General features: G+C 34.7%; 1 protein-coding gene and 1 long non-coding RNA gene across 3 annotated transcripts in view; one reads left to right on the top strand and one right to left on the bottom strand.

Annotated features, from left to right (window-relative positions):
• The window catches only part of ASB5 (ankyrin repeat and SOCS box containing 5), a 90,427-nt gene that overhangs the window by 23,748 nt on the left and 39,087 nt on the right, over window positions 1-27,592 (top strand). The window contains exon 1 of one of the 2 annotated variants that reach the window (XM_051967382.1): window positions 22,600-25,314. The exons of the other annotated variant lie outside the window; for it this stretch is intronic. Within the exon in view, the coding sequence (XP_051823342.1) occupies window positions 25,260-25,314 (55 nt within the window). The 5' untranslated portion in view covers window positions 22,600-25,259. Of the gene's footprint in view, window positions 1-22,599; window positions 25,315-27,592 lie in introns of those variants that run through there. 2 annotated transcript variants of the gene reach the window in all.
• The window catches only part of LOC127541982 (uncharacterized), a 77,599-nt gene that overhangs the window by 44,282 nt on the left and 5,725 nt on the right, over window positions 1-27,592 (bottom strand). The gene's annotated exons all lie outside the window — the stretch shown is intronic.

Raw genomic sequence — 27,592 nt, 5'->3', positions numbered from 1 at the left:
TTAATCACCTCTCTGTTCCAAGATGTGTATTATGCTTCATTATGCTATTGTCATTTCTAAAATATATAGAGAATTGACTCAAATTTATAAGAATTCAAGCCATTTTCCAAATGATGGTCAAAGAATATGAACAGACAATTTTCAGATGAAGAAATTGAAATTATTTCTAGTCATATGAAAAGCTGCTCTAAATCACTATTGATCAGAGGAATGCAAATTAAGAACTCTGAGATACCACTACACACCTGTCGGATTGGCTAAGATAACAGGAAAAGACAATGATGAATGTTGGAGGGGATGTGGGAAAAGTGGGACATTGATCCATTGTTGGTGGAACTGTGAACAGATCCAACCATTCTGGAAAGCAGTTTGGAACTATGCTCAGAAAGTTATCAAATTGTGCATACTCTTTGATCCAGCAGTGTTTCTACTGGGTTATATTCCAAAGAAATCTTAAAGAAGGGAAAGGGACCCATATGTACAAAAATGTTTGTGGCAGCCCTCTTTATAGTGGCTACAAACTGGAAACTGAATGGATATCCATCAATTGGAGAATAGCTGAATAAATTATGGTATATGAATGTTATGGAATATTATTGTTTTGTAAGAAATGACCAGCAGAATGATTTCAGAGAGGGCTGCAGAGACTTACATGAAATGATACTAAGTGAAATGAGCAGAACCAGGAGATCATTATACATGGCAAGAACAAGACTATACAACAATCAATTCTGGTGGACATGGCTCTCTTCAATAATGAGATTATTCAAACCAGTTCCAATTGTTGAGTAAAGAATAGAGCCATCTACATCCAGAGAGAGGACTGTGGGTTTTCAACATAGCATTTTCACTCTTTTTGTTGTTGCTTGCTTGCATTTTATTTTGCTTTTTTTTTTTTTTACTGGTTTGATTTGATTTTTCTTGTGCAGCATAATAATTATATAAATATGTATGCATATATTAGATTTAACATATATTTCTACCATGTTTAACATAAAAAGAAACTTTTCCAGGAGCATATAAATCGTAAGCATTAGAAATGGAATTGCACTTTGTTTTTGTTGTTATTAGTTTTGTAGTTAGTATTATATCCAATTCTTCATGGCCCCATTCGGGATTTTCTTAGCAAAGACACTGAAGTTTCCCACTTCTTTCTCTAACTCATTTTACATATAAGGAAACTGAGATAAATGTTAAATGACTTGCCCAAGGTCCCACAGTTAGGAAGTGTTTGAGGCCAGATTTGAATTCAGGAAAAGGAGTCTTCCTGACTCTTAACCCCTCTATCCACTGTATCACCTAACTTCTTTTTAGAATTTTACTATTAATTTTGTCATAGTTTTGGCCAGGTCTGTTTAATTCTACCTAGAGTTTGATGCAGTAAAGATCTCTCAATTTAAAAAAAATAAAGATAATCCACAACCAAAGGTAGGTGTTCACCTCCATGAATAGCCATCAAAGAGTTAGGCTGAGGCAGGGAAAGGCTGGGGCTGGGGGAAAGAGTGTGGAATATGGGACAGAAAATGAAGAAGAAGGGAGATATCATATGAAGGGAAAGCAGATTTAGTATTTTTTCCCTATCATGAAAACCCAGCCAAGGTTTAAAAACAGCAACATGGATCTGAATTTATAGCAGCAGATGCCAACAGCAGCAGCAATGTCGTTCAGTGTTCTCTATTTCTAAACAGCAACTTGGTTCGTGCTGTTTCTGAAGATCTAGTAGGTGTTGATTTGTGTGTGAGCTTAGCTTGGCTAGGAAGACTTGTCAGTACTGCTATAATGAAAAGTTACTTTACAAAGCAAGCGGGTATGGAGACTCCTCCTCTTTGTCCCTTTTCATTATCTAAAGATAGAAAAACACCAAAGAAATGTGAGACATTTTTATTTTTAAACGTATCTACTGGACTTAAGAGAAGGCTACTAAGTAAGCATGGTTATACATCAATAGAAATAGTAATCTGAATAGACTTGATACCTTAATAATGGTGTGATCAAATGAGGAAAAGATTTAATTTATTTAAAATTATACACTTTCCTCCCCAGCAGCTCCAGAAACATTTGTTGGCTGAGACAGTCACAGAATTTTAAATTAAGGAAGGAATCTGGGAAGGAAGGATCAAGTTGAGAAATGTCTTGACAACTGTTGTTTTGGTCTGAGAATGTCAAAGTAACTTGTGGTAGCCGGTGATTTGGAGGTGGGGAGAGAGGGAAAAGAAATTAGTATCACTCTCCTTACTTCAGAATGGAAGTTGCATCCCCTAGATACATATTTATTCTCTTACACTTATGTACCTAGATCTATTTTCCTTACTCTGATTTATTATCTATTCCTATCCCTTTATTTTTCATCTCTTTTCTTTCTTTTTTCCCCTCTGTTAAAGCCCTCCTTCCAATTTTTATAAGGAGATTGATTTCATGCTATTATAGATTTAGAATCGGAAAGGGGACTTGGATGTAACCTAGTCTGACTCTTCCATTTTACGAATTACAAAACTGAGACCTAGGAAACTTAAGAAACTTTTCCAGGATCATAGATATAGTAAGCATTAGAAATGGAATTGAATCTAGGTACTCTAATTCCAGAATCAGCATTATTTCCATAGTATTAGGCCAGTTTTATTGCTAAAGAATTCCATTATCAGAAAAACAGAATTTGTCTCCATATTTATGAATTTTTATGAAATATTATGTCTATTTAGCATGAAAAAATATTTCAACAGAATTGTCTAGTGTTCCTTAAGGCTCTATTTTCACAGGAAATGTTCACAGTTTTCTTGTGCATCAACTGCTTTCCAGTCATGGAAAAAAAAAAAAAAACCTCAGCAACAAACATGGGAACTGGACATTGTTGTCCGGTTTCCAATTTTTACTGTCTCTTCTAGATGATAGTAAATTGTTAGAGGTGACAATTTTCCCTTTCCCCCTCCTTTTTTTGACACCATTAATCAGGTTCCTTCAACTTTATTAAATTCACAAAGAAATTGTGTGTTTATTATATATGTGTTCTATATGGGAAGAGAGAGAATGAGAGAGACAGAGAGGGAGGGGGCAGCAGGACACAAAGAAAAAGAGAAAGAAAGAGAGACAAGGAGGATGGAGAAGAGACAGACAGACAGGCAAGAAGGCAGAGAGTGCCATAGGGAAGGAAGGGAGAGAGATATGAGGAAAAAAAGAAAGAAGGAAATAGAGAAGAAAAAATGAGGAAAAGAGAAGATGAGAGAGGGAGAGAAAAGAGACAGAAGGAGGAATATTGAGAAACAGGGAAGGAGAAAAAGAATGTGGAAAACAGAGAGGGAGAAGGAGAGGGAGAGAGAGAGGAGAGAATTTAGTATCATTCAGCAAGTATTCACTTCATTTACCAAAAGCCTATTATATGCCAAGTATTGTGTGATAGTACTGGGAATTGGTTTGTTTGTTTTTCAGTCACATCTGGGATTTCACTTGTACAAGTCAAAGCAGATCAGAACTGACTCTAATTCCATATAAGAGAGGTGAAAAGAGGTATAGAAGACAGAAAATTGTCTTTGTGGTAAAGAAAACTTGAGTTCACATTTATTGGCTAGGTGATCATGGAATTTCACTTAATCTCTTTCTGGGCCCTAAGGCCCCAGAAAATTCTTCAAGAATCTAGGACTACAAAGCCAAAAAAAAGAAAGAAAGAAACCAATTTTGTTAGTGCCCTTAGCATTAGGGAACTTAGAAAAAGAGAGGAGAATTCTGTTTTGGACATGAGATTTCTTTGGGATATATGATTGGAGATGTGGGACTAGAATTAAAGAGAGGAATTAGAGCTGGAGATAGGGTTCTGAGAACCTTCTTCATTTAAATTGTTATTGAACTAATGTAGGGTGGGAGTAATTGTGATCATGAAGTGAGAATGTAGAGAGAAAAGAGAAAATGTCCTAGGATAAAAACTCTTTGGGCATATAACCACACATAAGGGAATAGGGCACAGAGCATGGTATAGCAAAAGAGAGTAGCTTATCATTGGACTGGGTCCTTTAAAGGATATAAAAGAAATTGGCATGTTTCCTATTCGTATGGAATTTTAGAGGAAGATATTTTTACATACATTGAAGAATTATACATAAAAGTTAGGAACCATTGTTAAGACTGCACACAATAAAATGTTGAAATTAATATAATTACATTATATAGTGTGACAAAAAAAGGGAAGAGTGCTGATAGCAGTCAGAAAGGGAAGATATACACTAGAGTTGTCAGGACAGACTTCATAGGGAAGGTGGGTTTTGATATAGTCCTTAAGGAATACTTAAAAATATCCAGGCAGGTGGAACAATATGAGCTAAAACAAGAAGGTAAAAAATGAACAAGCTGCATCAAAGATATATGTTGAGACTTCTGGCCAAAATGGCTACCTGAATGTAAAAAGGAAGTCCAGCTTCCAAAAAGCTAGTCTCATAAAAACCTAAAATTCACACCAGATTGAAATGATACAGAAATCCAACAAAAAAGTGGCTTTTTCCAACTCAGAACTATAGAAAAAGGCAACCAGAAACCCAAGACCAATAGGAAATGATGCTCCCATCAAAGTCAATCCCCAGGGGAGGCAAGCAGTCTAGTTACCTTTTAGCATTACCAGATAGACAAATGAGTCTGCAATGCTCTGGAGTCAGAAGCTGGAAGAGGTGGAGGGTTTGCAGCTTCACTCAGAAAACCCCAGGATGGTTGCAAACCCATAAGAAGCATGTATACTAAGTTAAGCATTTTGACAAAGGAAGTAAACATGTTTTTTTTTTTTCAAAGCAAATCATTAGTCCTAATTAATCTAATTTGTGAATCTGAATTTACACATATGGTATTTGCTTAAAGAAAGGCACACTTATACAGAGCTGATAGATAGATAGGTAGATAGACTCTGTTCCCAGTAGGAACTAAAATTTAGATGGTTGTACTATGATGTACTCAGGTCCTTTATCTTCTTCCTACACTGAGAAGACTTCCATCTATTTGTCCCGAGTATGGTTTATGTTTCCCAGACACATATAAAAAAAAAAAAACCCACACACAACTCCAAAACAACAAAAACCTATATATGCAGCTCTTGATCAATTAGTCAACCAGTGACATGCTGGACTTAGTGTCAGACTTCAATTTAAATTCTTTCTTAGATGCTCACAAGCTGTGTAAATCCAGAAAAATGATTTAGCTTCTCTGTGCCTCAGTTTCATCATCTGTAAAATGAGGGAATTGATTTGATGGCTTTTAAAGTCTCTCCCTACTCTTTTATAATCATCTGAGCTACCAGTTTGTTTCCACAAATGTATTCAAGAAACACCTATGTTGTTTACCTACTATGTGTCCCATATAATGCTTGATACTACCAGAAAAAGAAAAGCTTTTACTTTCAGGAACCCACCTTCTACTTTGTGAAAACAACATACACATATATTAATAAGTACAAATTACATATAAACTGTGGTCTGGGAAAGGGAGTGCTCAAGAGATGGAAGTCAGGAAAGGTTTCATGTAGGAAATGACATTTTAAATGAGTTTTGCTGGAAGTTTTGAAAGATTCTAAGGGTAAGGTGGGAGGGAAGACCATTCTAGGAATAAGAGGCAAGAGCTTGGGTAAAAATAGGGAAGTGAGAAATCAAATGTGTATATAGGGAAGGGGGACCTCAAGTAGGTAGTGTAACTAGAATATAGAGAAATCTGTGTGGGGAAGCAATATGAAATTAGTTTAGAAAGATGGGCTAGAGCCAGATAAGAAAAAAATGTAAACGCCAAATAAGGAATCACTCACTTAAACTTCTCTTAGAGACATGATATAAATTCTCTGTCCTTTGTATTTTAGGAATATCATTTTGATAATGGCTTAGAGGATAAATACTCTGGGTCTAGAGAAAGGGTTGGATTTGACTGACAATATGGAAATAGGATTGAAAAGATTTGGCATTAGGGATGTGAGGGAGTGTAAAATGTCAAAGATGACCCCTGGGATGTGAACCTAGAAAATCATATGGTCATACCTTCAAAAGAAAATTGGAAATTAGGAAGAGGAATGTAGATTTGGGAAAAGATAATAAATTCTGTTTTCATCCTGTTGAATTTGAGATACCTAAAGAACCGATGATATTTAGGGTAGTGTATGTCTAGTAGGAAATTGGTGATACAGGAGTGGAGATTAGGAGAAAGATGAGCTGTATAGGAAGCTCTGCAGAGTCATCAACATGGACATAAGAAAACATCTGGAAGATCATGAGTCAGATTGTAGAGATTAGAGAAAAGAGCTCAAGACACAATCCCAAATACTCACATTTAAGGAATAGGATATGTATGATGATCAAACAAAGGAAACAGAAAAAATGATCAGATGAGTTAGAAAAAGAACCTGAAAATGTATAGTGTTCTGAAATCCCAATAAGAAAAAAAATAAATAGGAGACCACTACTGGGCAACAGTATCAAAGAGAAGTCAATAAGGATGAACACTAAGAAAAGACCATTACATTAGTGCTAACCTAAATTTAGATATTACCTCTGATAATGGAAATCAAGAGAGCACAGATTCCTAGCTTATTCCTAAAAGAACTTTGCTCCGCATGTATTTTGTTCCTAAAATAACTTTGTTCACTATATATGTTGATGTATCACCCTCTTTGAAACTGAACTAGTCTCAAAAACATTAAGAGTTCCTTGGAATCATCTGACTTACACATAGAGAATCTTTTCTCCCAGGATAGAAGTCCTCTATATTCCTGTTACTGACCAAAGATTTCATATTTCATTTAATGGCTAGAGCATAGAAAGGCAGGGCCTTAATCCTGATTCCGACCTTTAGGCCCCATGTTTCTGCCTCTTTTCAATCTTCAGAAGGCAAAGTACAATATACTAACATCTTGAGAAATTCAACCTCTATCCCCAGTTACAAAGAGCTGGGGAAAATACTCAGCAGAATAGAGTGGATACAATATGGGACTTGAAATAAGGCTAAACTTGGTTCCAAACTCAAATACTCATTAGCTATGTGATCCTGAGAAAATCATGTCTTATCTGTGTATCTTGATTTTCTTCATCTATAAAATGAGGATATTAGACTCAATAATCTCCAAGGTCCTTTTCAGTTCTAAATCTATGTTACTATGACCTCTTTTCCCAAGCCAGATTTCAAGAGATTATGTAAAATAGTGAAAATGAAGCTCTTAATTACTCCCATTCTGCTCTGTTCCTATACTGCTATCTAGCTTCTTTCTCAATCTTCTACTCTTATTCTTGAATTTGCTGATTCTTTAACTCCTCTTATAACTTTCCATTTTTCTCATGTCCCTCTCTTTGCACTATTTCCCCCAATATAGACCCACATTTGTTTCAATAGGAATGCCCCATCTCCCAAGGTCATCCATAGTTAAGACTATGTAGAGTAAACAGGTTTTCTGGTGGTAATCTGCCAGAAGCTTTAACATTTACTACTTACTATCTATCTGACCTTGTGCTAGTGCTCTTCCCTTTATGAATCTTAGTATTCTGGCATTTGTAAAATGAGGAGGTTGTACTAGCTGGTCTCTAAGTTTCCTTCCAGCACCAACTGATCCTATGATATTTCATATAGAAATGACTTGGCATAGTTATACACAGATCCAGGGTTGGCTGACCCCACATTTTCTGTAACTGGAATTTTGTCTTCTTAATGTCATAAAACAATAATTGCCTATTTTCTTACTTTTCTTACCTTGCTTGTCATTGTCTTGTCCTTGGGAATTATTTTTCTATACCATCTGGAACTAGAATAGCAATACATTCTCTGCCATGTACCTTACCCCTGTGTTCTTCATGCAAAATCAAATGCTTATTTTGGTTTTTTTACTCATTTATTTTATTTTTTAATATGATTTCTCTTATGCTGCAAGAGAATTGTATAAATATGTTTATACATTTTGGATTTGACATATATTTTAACATGTTAACATATATTGAATTGCTTTCCATATCAGAGGGGTGGAGGAAAGAAGGAGAAAATCTGAAACACAAGGCTATGCAAGGGTCAATGTTGTCAAATTATCCATGCATATGTTTTGAAAATAAAAAGCTTTATTAAAAAAAAGCAATGTGAGGTCTAAATTAGAAAACTTAAATGAAATACATTCAGTTTTACCTGGATATAAGGAATCCTTTGTTTCTTTGAAGAAACAATGGATGCAGGCCAAAAAGAATAATTTCATGTAAAAGGAATTCTTTGAATCCATAATATCCATTTTTCCATGAACTTAAAAGAATTTTTATGTTTCAAATGTCCTTTTCCTTTATTAGGATTAAAACTCAGGGGGGTAATGAAGAGCAAACAAAGAATTTTGCCATTAAAAAATCAAATGCTTAGAAACTAATCAGTTAGAATGGAATTCCAATTTAAAGTGGATTCTGCCAATTCTCCCTGTGCAGCGGGAGAACTGTTCGGTTCTGCAAATATGTATTGTATCTAGGATATACTGCAACATATTTAACATATATAGGACTGCTTGCCATCTTGGGGGGGGGAGGAGGGAGGGAGGGGAAAAAAACGAAACATAAGTGATTGCAAGGGATAATGTCGTGTAAAAATTATCCTGGCATGGATTCTGTCAATACAAAGTTATTATTAAATAAAATAAAATTTAAAAAAAATAAAAAATAAAGTGGATTCTGTGGTACTGTATGTAGACCTCTGTGTTTAGTTAGGCCTACCAATTTTTCTTCTCTTTGGAGTAAAGATGCGAATTAAAATTTTTAACTTTAGATTCAAAATGAAGTAGTAAAAATGGAATTTGTCTTAGGCTTGAGTGTTCTTCATGAGTTGTATCCTCTCATAGTGTCATGGACTCTGAAAATTTAATAATAATGTTCATGAAGGCCACTAGATGAAGCAGTAGATAAGAGTGTCAGGCTTGAAATCAAAGACTCCTCTTTCTGTGTGCAGATTTAGCCTCAGCAACTTACTGTGTGACCCTGAGCAAGTCACTTAATCCTGTTTGCCAGTTTCCTCATCTGTAAAATGAGCTAGAGAAGGAAATGATAAATCACTCCAAAATGTTTGCCAAGAAAACCTTAAATAGGATCACAAAGAGTCAGACATGACTAAAAAATGACTAAATAACAAGAGCAATGTTCATGGATGATGAATGATATTGAAAATTATTTATTTTTTACTAAGAACAATTAAAAATAGAAAAACAATACTGTCTAAATATTACATGATCATAGACCCTCAGTGGTAGAAGGGACCTCAGAGGCTATATTTCTAATGCAACCCATAGCAGAACACAAAAATTTCCCTCAGCAATAATTCTAACAAATGATTGTCTACCTTAACTTAAAAAGCTGCAATAAGGGAGATTCCAATAAAAGTGTGTTCCACTTCGGGACAACTCTATACATACATACACACACACACACACACACACACACACACACACACACACAAGTTTATAAGTTTATGTCCCAAATTATGTGTAGGCACACTTTGTTTTATAGTACTTCATCTAACTGTACTTCACAACTATTGTTTTTTTTATCTATGAAAGTTTATGGTGACCTTATATTAAACAAGTCGCCTTTCCAATAATATGTGCTCACATCATGCCTCTGTATCACATTTTGGTAATTTTTAACGGTATTTCAAACTTTTTCTTTATTAGTATGCCTGTCATGGGTGATCTATGATCTTTAATGTCACTATTGTAATTGTTTTGGGGCACCATGAACTGCTCCCATATATGACTTAAAACTTCATCAATAAATGTTTAATAATCCTATAATGATCTCTTAAATGTCCAAGTGAAAGGAAGAGTCAATAGATATGGTAAACTTGATTGTTGCTTTATTTTAAGAAATTGCCAGAGATACCCAATCATCACAAACAACCACCTTTATCAATCAGCAGCCATCAACATCAAGCAACAACAGGACCCTTCACCAGCAAAAAGATTATAACTCAATAAAAGCTCAGATGATGGTTAACACTTTTTAGCAATAAAGAATTTTTAAAATAAGATATGTACATAGATATAATGCTGTTGCTCAGTTAATAGATTTTAGTATAGTGTAAACGTAATTTTTATATGTACTGAGAAAACAAAAAAATTGTGTGACTTGCTTTATTGTGTTATTTACTTTATTGCATTCTGCAATATCTCTAATGTATGCTCATATATTAATTTATACACATACACATACATATACACACATGCACATATATATATATATACCTGCAAATTCATATACATATTTACTTATTTATAGGATATATTATGTATATGTATAAATACACACATATTATGGCTCATTACATTGCCCTGACCTCCAATTCTTCAGGCTAAAGAAGCCCACTTTCTTCATCCAATCTTTACAGGGCACATTAATCAGGTTCTTCATTATCCTGATTGTCAAACTCTTAACTTGAAATGGATTTTATGAATCACAAATATTGATATTTCTGCATCTTATTATATGATTATAAGATTTAAAGTTAGGATACCCATATATGACTTCTTGTTCTACATGAACTAGTTATTCATCTTCAACTCAAAATCACTAGTTAAGTTGTAAAATAATTCATTTTAAAGCCATCATTGCATATACCATTTTAACGCTTTTGTAGCAAATATAAAATAAAACCACACCATAATTTTCTAATAGAATACCCACTTTAAAAGTTACTTCTAATTTTTTTTTCAAAATAGAAAAGAAAAACATCATCTAAAGATGCTCAGAAATGTTTAGTGCCAATGAGATGCAAATCTCGGAATCAATTCTTGAAATTAGTAATACATGATTATACTGATACTTGGATTAGTTGAAATTTTACTTAATGCTTAGATAAATGCAATGACTCCTTAGCTGGTAATTTCTTCTTGCTGCAATCCACCTTGCCAAAGTTAACTTCCTTAAGGGCTACTTTCATCATGTTACCCACCTCCTCAAAAACCTTCAATGACTCTTACTATAAATTCAATGCATAGCTTATTGCTTTAAGTGAATATGATCTTTAATATTCATATCATCTCCAGCCAGTTTAAAATTAATAGACAGGTCATAAACTTTAATGCATTTAAAAACCATAATTGTATACTCCATTTCAAAAAGTTATATAGCCAATAGAAAATAGAAACACACCAAAATTTCCCATATAATAGAATCATAACCACCAGCAGTATTTGTTGATATACTCAAGAAAAACAACTTCTAAGAGTGCTTGGAATTTTTGTTCAGGATCCACATGGTACAAATCTCAGAATCATCTGAAAGTAATGATAATTGCTTTTACCAATATCCAAACTAATTATTTGGAATTTTACCTCAGGCTTAAATTAATGCAATATTCATTTCCATAAGATTGAGTTCCAAATTTTTCTCCCTCCTGAAGACAGCAAGCAATCTGATATAGGTTATACAAGTACAATCATTTTAAACATTTTCCATATTAGTCAAGTTGTGAAAGAAAAATCAAAACAAAAAGGAAAAACCATGAGGAAGGGGGAAAAAAGTGAAAATAGTATGCCTTGATCTCTGCATTCAGTTTCCATAGTTTGTTCTCCCTCTCCCTCTCCCTCTCCCTCTCCCCCTCCTCCTCCCTCTCCCTCTCCCTTCCCCTCCCTCTCCCTCCCCCTCTCCCTATCCCTCTCCCTCTCCCTCTCCCTCTCCTCTCTCTCTCTCAGATAAGGCTGTAACTCTCCTGCTCAGTAAAATTCAGTAGCTTCCCATTGTTGCTAGACTCAAATAGAAACTTCTCACAGCATGGTCCCAAGCTTATCTTTCCAATGTTATGCATTATTCATTCCTTTCTTGAAAATCTTTCTAAAATGGTGCAGTGAATTGAGCACTGAGTTTAGAATCAGAACAGCCTGAGCATAAATCTAGCCACCTACTTTACTAGTTGTATGAACCCTATGCAACTCACTTAACTTCTGTTTGCTTCACTTTCTTTATTTGTAAAAGGGGATGATAATCTATCTCCCAGGCTTGTGATGAAGATCAAATGAGATAGTTGTAAAGTGCTTACCACAGTGCCTGGCACACAGGAAATATTTAATAAACACTTCTTTCTTTCCTCTTTCCTTCTTTCCTTCCTCCCTTTCTCTTTCCTTCCTCCCTTTCTCTTTCTCTCTCTCTCTCTCTCTCTCTCTCTCTCTCTCTTCTCTCTCTCTCTCTCTCTCTCTCTCTCTCTCTCTCTCTCTCTCTCTCTTCTTCCTTCCCTCCTTTCAATTCTCAGCCAAACTGGCTTTCTCTCTATTCCTCTCACAACACTTCCTCTCCCATTTCTGGCCTTTTGTGGTGGTCACTCCCCAAGCCTAAAAGTTACTGTCTCCTCTCTTCTGTTTCACAGAATCTCTCTCTTCCTTTAGGGTGTAGCTTCAGAGTGTACCTCCCTTTTTCATGAAGCCTTTAGTGTCCACCCTCCCAAACTACCTTATATTTAACTATTTTGTATATATTTGTATTTATTTACTTTATGCTTGTACATTGTGCTTATTACTTCCTCCCCCTCCTCTCATTTGAATATACGCCCTTTTCCTAGTAGGAATTGTTTCATTATTTGTTCTTCCATGTCTTGCATATAGCACATTGCCTAGAACATTGCAGATACTTAATGGAATATTTGTTGATTACATTATATACTTAAAGTCACCCAGGTATGTCCATGTGGATTCTGAGAGTTATCCTAACTTCCACTCCCACTGATGAGACAAGACCCCAGAACTGAACTACAATGTCTTCCTCAGGATTTTAGGGATAAGAAATCACTGTCTACTGCCATTGGCTCAAGCCCTCAGTGAACTTCCAAGATCAACAATTTAGAATCATTTTGTCACCATTTGTGCTGCTTAGCTTTAACTATGTCATCATCATTCCTTCCTCATCCCCCAAGTGATAAACTTATCACTAGGGGATTCATCATCATGGGGATTGCTGCCATTTTGGCACTCACACTGCATCAGTACCCTCAGTTACTTCTGTCTCTTATTTAGAAGCTGGAAGATAGAGCTAAAAACTCCCGCAACCTCCATTTACTGAGGGTCTCGAAGCTCAGCCAACTCTTTAGTTTCAATAGCTACATTGCTTGGCTTCAACCCCACCATCTCTCTACCTCTTCTCTTTTTCTGCTTCCTTTTGCATGTTGTGTAGAAGTACTTTGAGGGCAGGAATGGTTTTTCTTTTTCTTATTTGTATATCTAGTGCTTAGCATAATACCTGGAACATAGTCAACACTTAAATGGTTATTGCATATTTTTGTGTTACATTATATTGAATTCTATTGTACTGAACTACACTGTTTTGCATTGTACTGGAGTTAGCCATCCTTAATAGATTGTAGAAAGAGGTATTTACCAGGGTAGTACATTAAGAGCACTCAACATAAAAGTCAAAGTTTGTGACATACATTTTCATGAGTACATACAAAGTCAGGGGGATAGGGTGCAGTGGAAATAAGCTTGAAACTTAGAGAGCACAATGGCAAGGGGGCTACTCAAGGCTCCTGGTTCTTGAAAATCATTTTTCTCCCATTTGTGGGATGCTCAAACTTAAATAATCTCTCTTTCCTCTGAACCCCTACAACTCTAGTTTTTACTACATCCTTTAGTGTTTATCACATTATTAATTTAGAACTAGAAGGGATTTTAGAGATTATCTAATCTAATCCTCTCCTCCAGATTAAGGAAATTGAGAACCAGAGAATTTATCTGATTTGTACATGATCACTCAGGAAGAAAGTGACAGAATCAATTTTCAAGTTCAGGTCCTCTGATTCTGAGCTCCTCATTCTTCCTGATGTATCCCAGTGCTTACTATCTTTTTATTTTCATAATTTAAAAATGTAGTTATAAACTTAACAAACATGAATATTTCAGCATATAAAGAGCATAAAAAGGAGTGTATATTAAACTATGAACTTCTATACTACCTGTTTTTTACATAGTTTTTATATATTAAATTTAACCCAATAGTCACAAAATTATTCTGCTTTTCAATGTCTGCTCTTTTCTGCCTAATCTTTAAATGTTTGATTGATGCTCTTTTTTAAATTTCTCTCTCTCTCTCTCTCTCTCTCTCTCTCTCTGTGTGTGTGTGTGTATGTGTGTGTCTATATGAATCACTATTAGTATCTTTCCATACTCTCCCTATTTCTGTACATCCCCCTCAAAAAAATCAAATTGTAATCAAGAAAAACAAATTTACATATAATCTGTGTCTGATAAGATCTATTACATTTTTATCACTAGTCCATCATCTCTGCCAAGAGGTGAGAAGCATGATTCATCAATCTTCTTCTTCTTCTTCTTCTTCTTCTTCTTCTTCTTCTTCTTCTTCTTCTTCTTCTTCTTCTTCTTCTTCTTCTTCTTCTTCTTCTTCTTCTTCTTTTTGGGCTGAGGCAATTGTGGTTAAGTGACTTGCCTAGGGTCACACAGCCAGAAAGTGCTAAGTGTCTAAGACCAAATTTGAACTCAGGTCCTCCTGACTTTAGGGCTGGTGCTCTATCTACTGCAGTCTTCTCAAGAGGTGATTTATCAGAGTGTTGTTCACAGATCTTAACTTTCTTGGTCGTTTTCCTTTATAGTCATTTTTAAAGTTGTTTTCCTTGTTCTACTCAATTCAACCTGCAAATCTTCCTAAATTTCTTTGAATTTATTGCTTTGATCATTTCTTATGGCTCATTAATATTTTGTTATTTATATACCATCATTTGTTGAATCATTTCTTACTTTATGAGTATCTTAGTTTCCAGTTCTTTGCAACAACAAAATTCTGCTATAAATACTTCTTATACCCGATTTCTTTCCTTTTGTCCTTGATCTTTTTGGGGAAAAAAATCTAATGGTCTTACTATTGATGGATCAAAGAGTATGCAGACCTTTAGTGACATTTGAGGTACACTCCAAATTACTTTCTAGAACATCTGGACCAAATAAGTCCACCAAAAGTGAATTAATGACTTTTTACTATTTTTGCAAACAAATTTCAGTCTTAAATTTCAACTAGCTTGTAAGTTACTTAAGGACAGGGTTGACATCATACCTTTTTCGGTAAGCCTCATGTTGCTTAGAACAGAGTTTGGCTCCTAGAATGTGCTCAGTAAATATTTGTTCATTGATTAAGCCTTCTTACCAGTTAGGAATATTTTTACTTGAAATCAACAAATGGAACTATGAATTAAAAAAGCAAATCCAAGAAGCTGAATAAAATATTTCTATTTTGCTTCTGTTTCCTCTATCCACTCCAGGCATCCTTCTAGCTGCCATACCACTTCTCCCCTTCCCAAAAATAGAAAAGTGCCATCTGTATAAGACATTCCTGTAGAGGAAAAGGAAGTTAATACACTCAGCTCTGAGACTTCTTTTCTGGGACAGTGTCTGCTAATCAAACCAGTACTACTATTATTTCCATAAAAGACTTGACAATCCCCCATTTATTCTTACTCATCATTCTTGTGACTTATCATTAGTTATTAACTTATTATTAATTGTAAATTTCTCTAGGATAGAGACTGTCTTACTTTATAATAAATATCATGATCTCACATAGCTTAATGGATAGTTATTCAACTGCAATTCTTACCTCTGACACATAATTGTTTCTGTATCCCTAGGAAAATCACTTACTTTCTCAGTGTTCTAAGCAACTTTCTAAGACTATAATTGCAAAGAAGATGCTAAACTTATCTCAGAGCTCTGTGCCAATGAAATTAGCAGTCTAATCTCTATTCTTTATCCCTCATTCATTCATCCTTTTATTCATTATGCCAAAGAAAATACAATATAGATCCAAAATAGCCAAGTTGGAACTGAACCACAAGAAAAGTGAAACAAAATTTGCCCTTTTCCCAGAAAATGGGAGAGGTACTACAGAACTTGAAAAGGGCAAATTTTGTCTTAATTTTCAAAAGGGAAGAAATAGGTGATTCTTTAAACAACTGGAGAGTACTTTACTTTGATTTCTGACAAAATCATAAAACACAATATTGAAAAGGTAGGATATTAGCAATTAAATCACTGAGTCAGCACAAGTTCAGTTAAAAACAAATCATTCCTGATTAGTTTCATTTATGTTTTGTCTGGGTTATTTGAATGATAAAATTGAGTATCACAGACAAGGAAAAATATGAGCTGAATAAAAGTATAATTGCAGTAGTACATTCAATATGCATTTGGATGGACATCCTAGGGATATTATAATATTATAGATGATATTAATAGACATTATCTAATATTATAGACAAAAAAGCTAATGAAATCATAAACTATACTAAAAAAAATATCATCCAAAAAAAGGTGGGTGAAGTGATAATTTCACTGCACTCTTTTTCTGTCAGAGCTCAACTGGGAATCACACTGTATAGGAAGGATATTGACAAGCTGAAAAACATTTAGAAGATGGTGACCAAGAATGGTAAGAAGACTAGAGATAAGGCTGTATACAAAGAGTATATTTATTCTGTACAAGAGAGAATTTAATAAGTTCTCACCCAAGAAGATGAAATAGGATTATAAAGGATTTTGTAAAGAAGAAGATTTGAGTTTTATAAAAGAAAAAACTTTCTAAAAGGCCTTATGATATGTTGAAAAGAACAATGGATTTAGTCAGGAGACTTAAATCATGGCTTTATAGTCAGATGGGAGTTAGCCACATCATTTACTATCTATTTTACTATGGACAAGTCACTTAATTTCTCCTCTAGGTTTTCTCACCTATAAAGTTTTGAACACAATTGCTTGAACTATGCACCTCACAAAGTTGTTTTGGGGAAAGTCCTTTGTGTTCTATATGCAACAACCAGTGCAAATAATTAGGCCATTTTAAGTTGAGGGGCAATATAATGGCCCTTTAAGATCCATGTGGTTCCTTTCTTTGTGGTTTTAGGAGTTTATTTCAAATGAAAATTTATGAACTTATTTACTAAATTTAGGCCCTACTCAAGAAAAGTCCCAACACTCAGGCCCATTTTTATACAAAAACAAATAACAAATACAATAAATATTTTTTTAAAATTTATATCCAACTCTAATTAAGCTATGAATGCTTTTCATCTGAAGCAAAATTCAGATTACAAGGAATGTTGTATTAATAAAGCAGCAGATTTAAATTATAGTTGATCAACATGAACCAGGAGAGGAAGTTAAGGGAAAAGAAGACCTTTACTTAGGACTTCCCACAACCTTAAGTAGGTAGATACAATATTGACATTAGCTCAGGTTTTCTGCTCTGAGAAGCTTGTAGTGATGATGCACTTCTTTAATATCTCTGCTATATTCTGGTTCTATCTTCTATTTGTCCTTTTGCTGGTTGCCCTGTGCTGCTGGTCCTTGGCTCAGCTCTGAATGTTCTTGCTTCTTCCTCTTCACTTTCAGACCCTTGGAATATCTACCTGATTATGAGATAGCTTCTCCTTTATTTACAAATTTCTCAGTTATCAGTTTACCAATGGCTTTTATTTATTCAAGGATACAAACAAGCCCTGTTACGATTAATTCAGTCAAGAAGTATTAACTAATAAAGCTTATCCTGTTGATTATCTTATCTCACTTTTAAAGGGGGTATTACTATTATTATAATAATTGAAATTGTGTAAACATACAATACTGTGTCAAGAAGTAGAAAGTTTTCTATCACGGGACATTACTGTATTGTAAAAGTTATTTCTTCTGAAAAATGGGCTCGATTAGGTGACCCAGTAGTCCCTTTCAACTCTGAGATTTTATGATTCTCTAAAGGGGAAAACAAGAACTCTAAGAGATAGCTGAGGAACTGACCCACAGAACAGTAGCCAAATGTGTTTCAAACCCTCTGTTTGATTAAATACTGCCAGGAAACTGTCAGACTGTGTCAAGTCATCTGTGGAAAAACCAGTAGTTTTGCTAATGAAGTCTATTGATGTTCTCATGGACAAAGTCTAAGTTGCACTCACAGACAAGAAGTCTCTCACTTCTTATGAGATTTTGCTCTCACAATGAGTTCCTGTCAATAACAGGACCAGGTTTCAGTGATCATTTTGCCCAAACCTCCAAGAAAAATGTCAACATTCAAAACAATCTCATCACCTGCTGCCTACTGTCCAAGCCCATAGACAGTAGTGATAAAAACTATTTGTGTCTGGGGCCCAAGGGAGGGGCTGTCTTCGATGGAAGATTATTATTACATTAAGTCCTTGTTCATAGTGTGAGCTGAATTTTTTCCTAGCAGCTGTTGTCTTTGGAAAGAACACACAAGTCCTTTATCCTAGGTATGAAACCGTGACCTTCTTTTAATTGTCATGCTGAGTACTTAGTAGAGATGGATGGATGTGTGTCTGTGACAAGGGCAAGGGAGAAAAAGGAATTGGAAGAGAGAGAAAGGCGCCATAGATACTAGCCAAATGTTAATTACTCAGACTAGCTCTGTATTTCTTATTTCCTTCTCTACCTCTGGCTCTGTTATTTCCTAATATTTATTTATATGTGAAAAATAGAAAGTGACCTTAGTTTATTTCATTTCTTTACATATTATTATTTTCATGATTATTATAATGTTCTCATCAAAACTAGCTAAATTCTGCTTGAAACAACATTAAAATTGGGTATTAAAAATCCAGGTTTTTGGCAAAATGAAAAAGTTTCATTTTGAATAGTTAATTCTGCTACTTACTATACTCTGGAGTAGCTAAAGTGACTATACTCTGGAGTCACTTAGCTACTTTGGGCCTCATTTCCCACACTTTGGGGAGAGGTAGGTGGTGGTGGTACAGTAGATAGCCAAGATTTAGAAAGATTCATTTTCCTGAGTTCAAATCCAGTCTCAGATATTTACTAGTTGTGTGATCCTGACCAAGTTATTTAATGTTTGCCTCAGTTTCCTCATATGAAAAATAAGCTGAAGAAGAAAATGACAAACCACTCCAGTATCTTTGCCAAAAAAATCTTAAATAGAATTACAAAAGTGGGAAGTGACTAAAAAACAATTGAATTTCTACACTTTAAAAACGTAAGCTTCCTTAAATCCTATGATCCAATTCTAAGAGAGATATTATACTTCTACCATAATTATTACAGAGGATACAACTTCTCTACTGAGTCAATCAACTAGAAGTATAAAGTAGATTAGAAGAAGGCCATAGAAGATCTCTTTTGAATCAATCAATTCATATATTAAAAGCACTTTAATTAGGAATGAAAAAATCCTTGATCAATTTTGAAGAAGGAAGTATAGGATTTGGGTGAAGTAAATTAATAAATGAACTTGACCATGCTCCCATAGACCTTTAAAATAAAAAGCTAGTTGGGAACATAGAGAAACCCTTTCTGGCCAATGTCAAGGTGAGTGCAATGCCAGCCAATCCCTGGGAGAGAATAAATTGGTGAAATGAATAGGAGATCATTTCTCTCCTTCCTATCTTGGGACATCCCCTTTAAGGACATTTTGTCAGAGTCTTAGTATAATCCAGGAACAGCAGTGATGGTGGCAATATCCAAATCAGCACCAATGACTAACTAGATACTCCTAGGAAAGACAGCTTTTAGAATTGCAAGGACACAATAAAAAGCTCTACCACTTTAGGAGAAATTGGGAAAAAAAGATTTCCTTCAAGTAGGAAATATAAGTAACCCTTTTGCCATATTCATTCTCTAATCATGAATTTCACTTTCTCCTAGACTCTATAAATAATGATGGGAGAGTGTACCACAGAGTCTATGATCTGATTCAAAATAAGCTGAATAGAACTAAGGAAACAGTTTACACAATGACAACAACATTATCGAGAAAACATATTTTGAAATACTTTAGCACTCTGATGAAATCATAAACTAGCCATCTGGAGGACTGAACATGAATCAACATTAGAGAAGTTATGGACTTAAAATGCAGAAGATAGCATTTTTAGACATGGCCAATGTAGGAATTTATTAGGAATTTTGCTAGACTTTTTTTTTGCCTATTCTAACTACGTTTTGTTTTGTTTTGTTTTTCCAAATCGGGATAGTAAGAGGGAGTTATAAAAGAAATGTATATATTATATACACTTTTCTAATTATATGCATATTTTTAATTATAAAAATATATGTGTATAAGACACATCCAGAGAAAAAGAAAAAATAAGGTATTTTAGAGATCATCTAATTCAGGAGTAATTATTAACCATTTTTGTGTCATAGATACCTTTGGCAGTCTGGTTAATTAAGTCTGAGAATCTCTTTACAGAATGAAATTTTTAAATGAATATAAAATACATAGGAGTACAAAGGAAACAAGTCATATTAGGATATAGCTATCAAGGTATTTTTGATTAATTCATTTTAAACAGTATTTTAATTTTTTAAATGCATATAAAGATAGTTTTCAACATTCATTTTTGTAAGACTTTGTGTTCCAAATAAAAATCCCTTCCTCCCTTACCTCTCCCTCCTCAAGACAACAAGCAATCTTATATAGGTTAAATATGTGCAAATCTTTTAAACATATTTCCATGAAAAATCACACCAAAAGGGAAAAACCATAAGAAAAAAAAACTAAAAAGATTTTAAAATGGGGCAGCTATATGGCATAGTGGATAGAACACCAACCCTGAAGTTAGAAGGACCTGACTTCAAATTTGACCTTAGATACTTAACACTTACTAGCTGTGTATCATTGGACAAGTCACTTAATCCCAATTGCCTTGCAAAAAATAAAAATAAAAATAATCACCAAAAAAAAGGATAAAAAACCAATGCCTTGATCCACATTTCAATCTCCATAGTCCTCTCTCTGGATGTGGATGCCAATTTTTTTAAAATCATGGATCTCCAATAACTATAATAATCTAGTGTTTGACAAACCCAGAGACCCTGCTTTTGGAATAAGAATTCGCTATTTGACAAAAACTGCTGAGAAAACTGGAAACTAGTATGGCAGAAATTAGGCATTGACCTACACATAAAATGGTTTACCAAGATAAGGTCAAAATGGGTTCATGATCTTGAAATAAAGAATTATATTATAAATAAATTAGAAGAACATAGGATAGTTTACATTAGATCTGTGGAGGAGGAAGGAATTTGTGACCAAAGAAGAACTAGAGATCATTATTGATCACAAAATAGATAATTTTGATATACAAAGTTTAAAAGTTTTTGTACAAACAAAACTAATGCAGACAAGATTAGAAGGGAAGCAATAAACTGGGAAAACATTTTTACATTTAAAGGTTCTGATAAAAGTCTCACTTCTAAAATATACAGAGAATTGACTCAAATTTATAAGAATTCAAGCATTCTCCAATTGATAAATGGCCAAAGGATATGAATAGACAATTTTCAGATGAAGAAATTGAAACTATTTTTAGTCATATGAAAAGCTGCTCTGAATCACTATTGATCACAGAAATGCAAATTAAGACAACTCTGAGATACCACTATACACCTCTCAGATCGGCTAAGATAACAGGAAAAAATAATGACGAATGTTGGAGGGGATATGGGAAAACTGGGACACTGATACAATGTTGGTGGAACTGTGAACGGATCCAACCATTTTGGAGAACAATCTGGAACTATGCTCAAAAAGTTACCAAACTGTGCATACCCTTTGATCCAGCAGTGTTTCTACTGGGCTTAGGTCCTAAAGAGATCTTAAAGAAGGGAAAGGGGCCCACATGTGCAAACATGTTTGTGGCAGCCCTTTTTGTAGTGACCAGAAACTGGAAACTGAATGGATGCCCATCAATTGGAGAATGGCTGGGTAAATTGTGGTATGTGAACGTTATGGAATATTATTGTTCTGTAAGAAACGATCAACAGGATGATTTCAGAAATGCCTGGAGAAACTTGCATGAACTGATGCTAAGTGAAATGAGCAGAACAAGACTATACAATGATCAATTCTGATGGACATGGCTCTCTTCAACAAGGAGATACAAACCAGTGATGAAGAGAGCCATCTACACCCAGAGAGAGGACAGTGGGAAATAAGTGTGGACCACAACATAACATTTTCACTCTTTCTGTTATTGTTTTTTTGCATTTTGTTTTCTTTCTCAGTTTTTTTTCCTTCTTGATCCAATTTTTCTTGTGCAGCAAGATAACTGTATAAATACATATACATATATTGGATTTAACATATATTTTAATATATTTAACATGTATTGGACTACCTGCCATCGAGAGGAGGGGAGAAGGCAGGGGAAATTTGGAACAGAAGGTTTTATAGGAGGCAATGTTAAAAAATTACCCATGCATATGTTTTGTAATTAAAAAGCTTTAATTTAAAAAAGAAAATATATGTTAACAGATTTAATGAAAAATGATATTAAACGCATTCATTTTTAAAATAAAAAAATAAGGTCGAAAAAATTATGGACCTCAGATTAATAACTTTCTGAACTAATATGATCCAGTCAGCAAAAAGAATAGAATCCCATAAAAAGTAAATTTGGCCAAGCTAAGCAAGCTAATTTAGGGCATAGATGGATTAGCTCCTCTAGATTCCTAGAGTACACTTTCCACCACATAATAAGGCATGGATTGTTCTTCCTCAATCCCACTCCCAACATATGGTAAGGACACACACACACACACACACACACACACACACAAATATATATATATATATATATACATACCCCTGCTTGGGGTAATATCAAAAAAAGAGGAAAGCTATAAGAAAGGATTGTTAATGGAAGAAATCAAGGGAGGAAAAGGATCAATTTATGGGAGAACTATCAAGAGAACAATGAAATCCATTTAGTAGAATCCATGAAGAGAACTTGGTGAAATAAAGTTGGGGATAAAGGTTAGATTTAGGTTATAGAAGACTTTAAATGCCATACTAAGCATAGATACCTCTTAGGAGGTATCTGCGAAGGGAAGGGTCATAGTGCATGAGTTCTGATTACTACAGTAGTTGAATGTGTAGGAAAAGGCTGGAAAGATGGAACCCAAGGGAGAAAACAAAGAGGCTTTTTCAATAATCCTGGTGAGAAAAGGCAGTGAACTAAGGTAATGATGATGAGAGAAAAGAGAAAGAGGCAACTAGATGTGAAAGTTTATAGAGAGGGGATTAGCAGTAGATGTAATATGGCAGGTAAGGGGAAGGAAGGAATCAAGGATTACAACCAGGATGCCTGGAGAATGGCAATACCATCAAAAGAGTTGGGAAAAGATTTGGGAAATCAGTTTTGATTCTATGAATTTATCTATAAATGTACAGGGAAATCTCAAGGGCTGATTCCATCAAAATGTGCCAAAACTTTCCAGTGGGACATGGATATTTTGAATTCCTTGTTTTGTCAGTTTTCATGATTAGCATACTTCAAGATTAACATGGCCTACTTCAAGACTAATGATGCTGACAAACACAATGAAGATCTTTTAGGGGAAGAGGGCAGAGAATTTCCTTCCTAATTAGCTACAAAATAATCAGGAAAATAACTCTCCAGAACTGCAGTAGTGAAGGAGATTGTGATGATTTTCTTTGTGTTCTGCTACCATTGCTATGTTTTCTAAATAGATTAAAGCCATTCACTGAAATAAACAACATATTTATTTTTTATTAGGGCTTTTTATTTACAAAACATATGCATGGGTAATTTTTTCAACATTGACCCTTGCAAAATCTTTTGTTACAACTTTTCTCCTCCTTCCCCCTTTCCTAGATGGCAGATAGTCCAATATGTGTTAAATATGTAAAATTATATGATAAACAACATATTTAGAAGATGAAGTCCACAAGTTTAGAAAATATATTTTCTAAATAGATTGACTGAATAATGTATTTAGAAGATGAAGAACACAAGTTAAGAAAATATGGCTTTAGCAGAAAAGTTCATCACTAGAAGCCTGGATCAACAACAAATGACATCTTTTGGGGTTTTTTTGGTGAGGCAATTGGGATTAAGTGACTTGTCCAGGGTCACACAGCTAGTAAATATTAAATATCTGAGGTTTAAACTCTGGTCCTCCTGACTCCTAGGCTGGTAGTTCTATCCACTGTGACACCTACCTACCCCTACCTAGCTAATGATGTCTTTCAATCATACCATCTTATGGAGACTCAGCTGCTAGGAAATGGAGGGATTATGTCCAGCATGATTAGCATTGATGGAACTACACCTATGCCAAATCATGGATTGGAAAACTGTGAATACTTTGCTTTGGATGGATATCAGCTTATGTGGAAAGAAACAATATTAGAAAAGGCTGAAAGTGTGGTACCAGATTGTGGGATGATAGACTACTGTGAACTTTAGTCAAGAGGTAATAGCAAGCTATTCATGAGCTCTGAGCAGGCTACTGACAAGGTCAGATCTGAAAAAAAAAATCAGTGCCATATCAGGATAAAGGATAATTTGGGGAAAATAGAAAGTAAAAGCAGAAATATGTTCCATATTGAAATTATTAAGGCAAAAGGTAATGATGGCTTTTCCTGGATGTAGGAGTAGGGGCTGGTAGTGAACGTAGGCAGATTGGGGTAATTGTAAAAAAAAAAAAAAAAAAAAAAAAAGATTTAGAATGTGCAAGAAATAGTAGTTGAGATGACAAAATTTTGAACAAGGGAGTCTGGGTGGACAGCAGAAACTACATGTGCGGTTTAATCAGTATAGAGAATTTTCATGTCTTTGAGTTTACATCCTATCAGGGAAGGCAACATGAATGTTTATACAAAATGAATACAAGGTTATTTTTTAGAGGGAGCAGGAAGACATTAGCAATTGTGAAATAAGGAAAGATCTTATGTAGAAGGTGGCTTTTGAATCTTGAAGAAAATGAGATACTAAGAGGTGGATGTGAAGAGAGAATACATTCCATGAATGGAGGACACTGCGTGGAAAGGGACTGGTCAGGATTAAAAAATAATGGTTTGGTACTCATTTATGTAAATGTAATAGTTGAAGCATTGAGAATAAATGAAATTGCCAAAATAAAGAGTATAGAGATGGTCAGGACTGAATTTGGGATAATAGTTATCATAAATATTCAGGAAGAGGATAAAGATCTATTGAAGGAGACAAAAAGGATCAGTTAGAGGTAGGAAATAGGGAGAATTGATGTCTAGAAAGACTAAGGAGCAGAGAGTAACCAGGAGAGCCAATGCTCAAGAGTTTCAATAGATAGAGAGGCCAAAATATGAGGACAGAATAAAGGCCAATGAATGGATTAGGCAGTTATGAAGTCATTGGTGACATTTGAGAGAGAAATTTCAGGGCAATGCTAGTGGAATCTATACTGCAAGATGCTGAGGAGAGAGGGTGACTGGGGGTAAGGAAATGGGGGCATCAAGTATGGGCAACTCAAGCAGTCTGGGGAGCAGGAAGATAATGGGATGGTAACTGGATGGAATACAAGGATCAAGGGAAGACCTGAATGTTTGTATTCAGGTAGGAGAGTCATTGAAAAGAGAGAGATTAAAGGGAAGAGGAGCAGCTGGGAGTCTAGGGGATCAAGTATACATGCAAGTTAAAAAGATCAGGCCAGAATTATGAGACTTCCTCAGGCACACTAAGGAAGGAGAGAATCTAATAGAACATAAGCTCCTTGAAGGGAGAAACTATTTCAGTTTTATATTTGTATTCCAGAGCCTATCACATAACACATGTTTAATAAATTCTGGTTAGTTGACTGATACTAAGAAGTTTTGAGGGAAGGAAATTGGGGGAACTTAACAAAAACTGCCACTCTACTTACATAGTAAGTAATTACTTACATACACTTACACTCTACTTTGCAATAGCAATTTCTAAATTGGTCTCATGAAGTCTTGCCTTGTCCTTGTCTCAAAAATGTGTTCATGGGCTGCTACGTAAGCAGCAATTTAAGATGACATTTCACAGCTGAGAAATATAACCCTATATAAACTTATGGGAACCCCCAGAAATTGATTTAAAGTATGAACTCCAATTCTTCTATTTACTATCTTTGTGACTTTTGAGCAAATCAAGGTTTCTTCGATCCTTAGTTCTCAGGCTATAAAATGAGGGGTGGGTGACCTTCTGGATCTGGGTGTAGTCCGTGTAGTCCCTTCTAGCTTTAAATATGATGAATTAAATCCTTAATTAATTAATTAAAATATGGTTGATTAATTAAATTAAAAATAAAGTACACAAGAGTTCATTAATCAAAAAATCTTTAATTTTAAGAAAGAACATTTCAAAATTTTAAGACTTTTCTAATCCTGATAAGATTATTCATACCATTTATATTATCAATTTATTTTGTTCAGAATTGTTTGAGACATCTAAAAATATGGTTGTTCAATTCTTCTGTCTTACAGCAATATATTCTGTCTTCCTAAAGTCCTTGTGTCATTATATATTTTTAACTTTAAAGACTATAATACCTTTTTATGTATAGAAGAAACCATCTGGCATTTAAAGGCAAATCAGATTTTTTTTTCCTGACAGCCAGCATGACCATCTATTCTGCTCACCATGGGTAGGACACAGATTTCTCATCTGCAATAGTCATATTATTTATTTAATTTGGGGGGTAACAGAATTTAAAATAATACATTGGGTACCATTTGCATAATAACAGTTGTCTTAAACTTGAAATATATTTCCTTTTAGATTTCAAAAGTTTTATGTTAAAATTTAAAGTACAAAATTACCTAAAGATTTTATGAATCAGTTTTATAATATTGATTGTGACTTCTAGCTCCAAGAGTGCATACTAAGAAGTTAATCTTTTATAGAGTAGTGCAGTGGAATGAGATTTGATACTGGAGTCAGGGGACCTGGGGCCTCCTATTTACTACCTGTGTGAACTTGAACATTGAGCCTCAACTTTCTTTATCTGTCAAAGGAAGAGGTTGAACTGAATAACCTTTGAAATTTCTTCCAGCCTCTTAAACTATGGCCCTACTACTCTATTTCACTATAGCTGTCATACAAGTATATAATTAAAATAATTATGATCATATTATTTGTTCTTGCTACTTACCAAATATTTGTGACCAAAATCAAGGACAAATAAGAGCTAGGTCATGGACCATGAAATGTCACTGTAGGTTTCTAGGCAACCTTTATATAAGAAGTAAATGACTTTGAGGCAAGAGTTAATTGTTGGATAATAATTACTGTCTGCTTTCCCCAGTCAAGGTGCTAGTAAGTGCAGAGTTACATCTGACCCTAGACCTCACCCACCCTCCACCATTATCACTATCTAGTCAACTGATTCAGGTAGCCATGTTTCATTGAAAGATGGAAAGATAGACCACCTCAAGTCCCTTAACTCTTAGTGCATGTGGCTATTTTCTAAACCCCCAAACAGCCCTGCACCAACTGAATAATGGCTTCTCCCATATGCTACCACACCAGAATAAAAATTTGGAATCATCAGGAATCTCTCACAATTTTTAGACTTAAATCTTACTCTATTTCTGTTTTATCTTCAAATAAGCCACTTATTGACTACTAAAGACTACTATTTACTTTTATACAAAGTGTGATGACTACTTAAGATCTGTGTGACTGAGCAAGCCTTTCTATCTCCTTCAGCCTCAGTTTCCACATCTATAGAAACCAAAGGTTTGGGTAAGATGGTCTCTAAAGTTTCTTCCATCTAAATCCATAATCCTTAATTTCATTGTCAACAGCCTTCTCAGTCATCCCTGCAAAAATGATCTAATTTCTGAAGAAGCAAAGCTTTGTTTTTCTG

Source organism: Antechinus flavipes, chromosome 6, assembly GCF_016432865.1.
Source record: "Antechinus flavipes isolate AdamAnt ecotype Samford, QLD, Australia chromosome 6, AdamAnt_v2, whole genome shotgun sequence".
NCBI lineage: Eukaryota > Metazoa > Chordata > Mammalia > Dasyuromorphia > Dasyuridae > Antechinus > Antechinus flavipes.
This window is presented reverse-complemented; position numbering and strand designations above follow the sequence as displayed.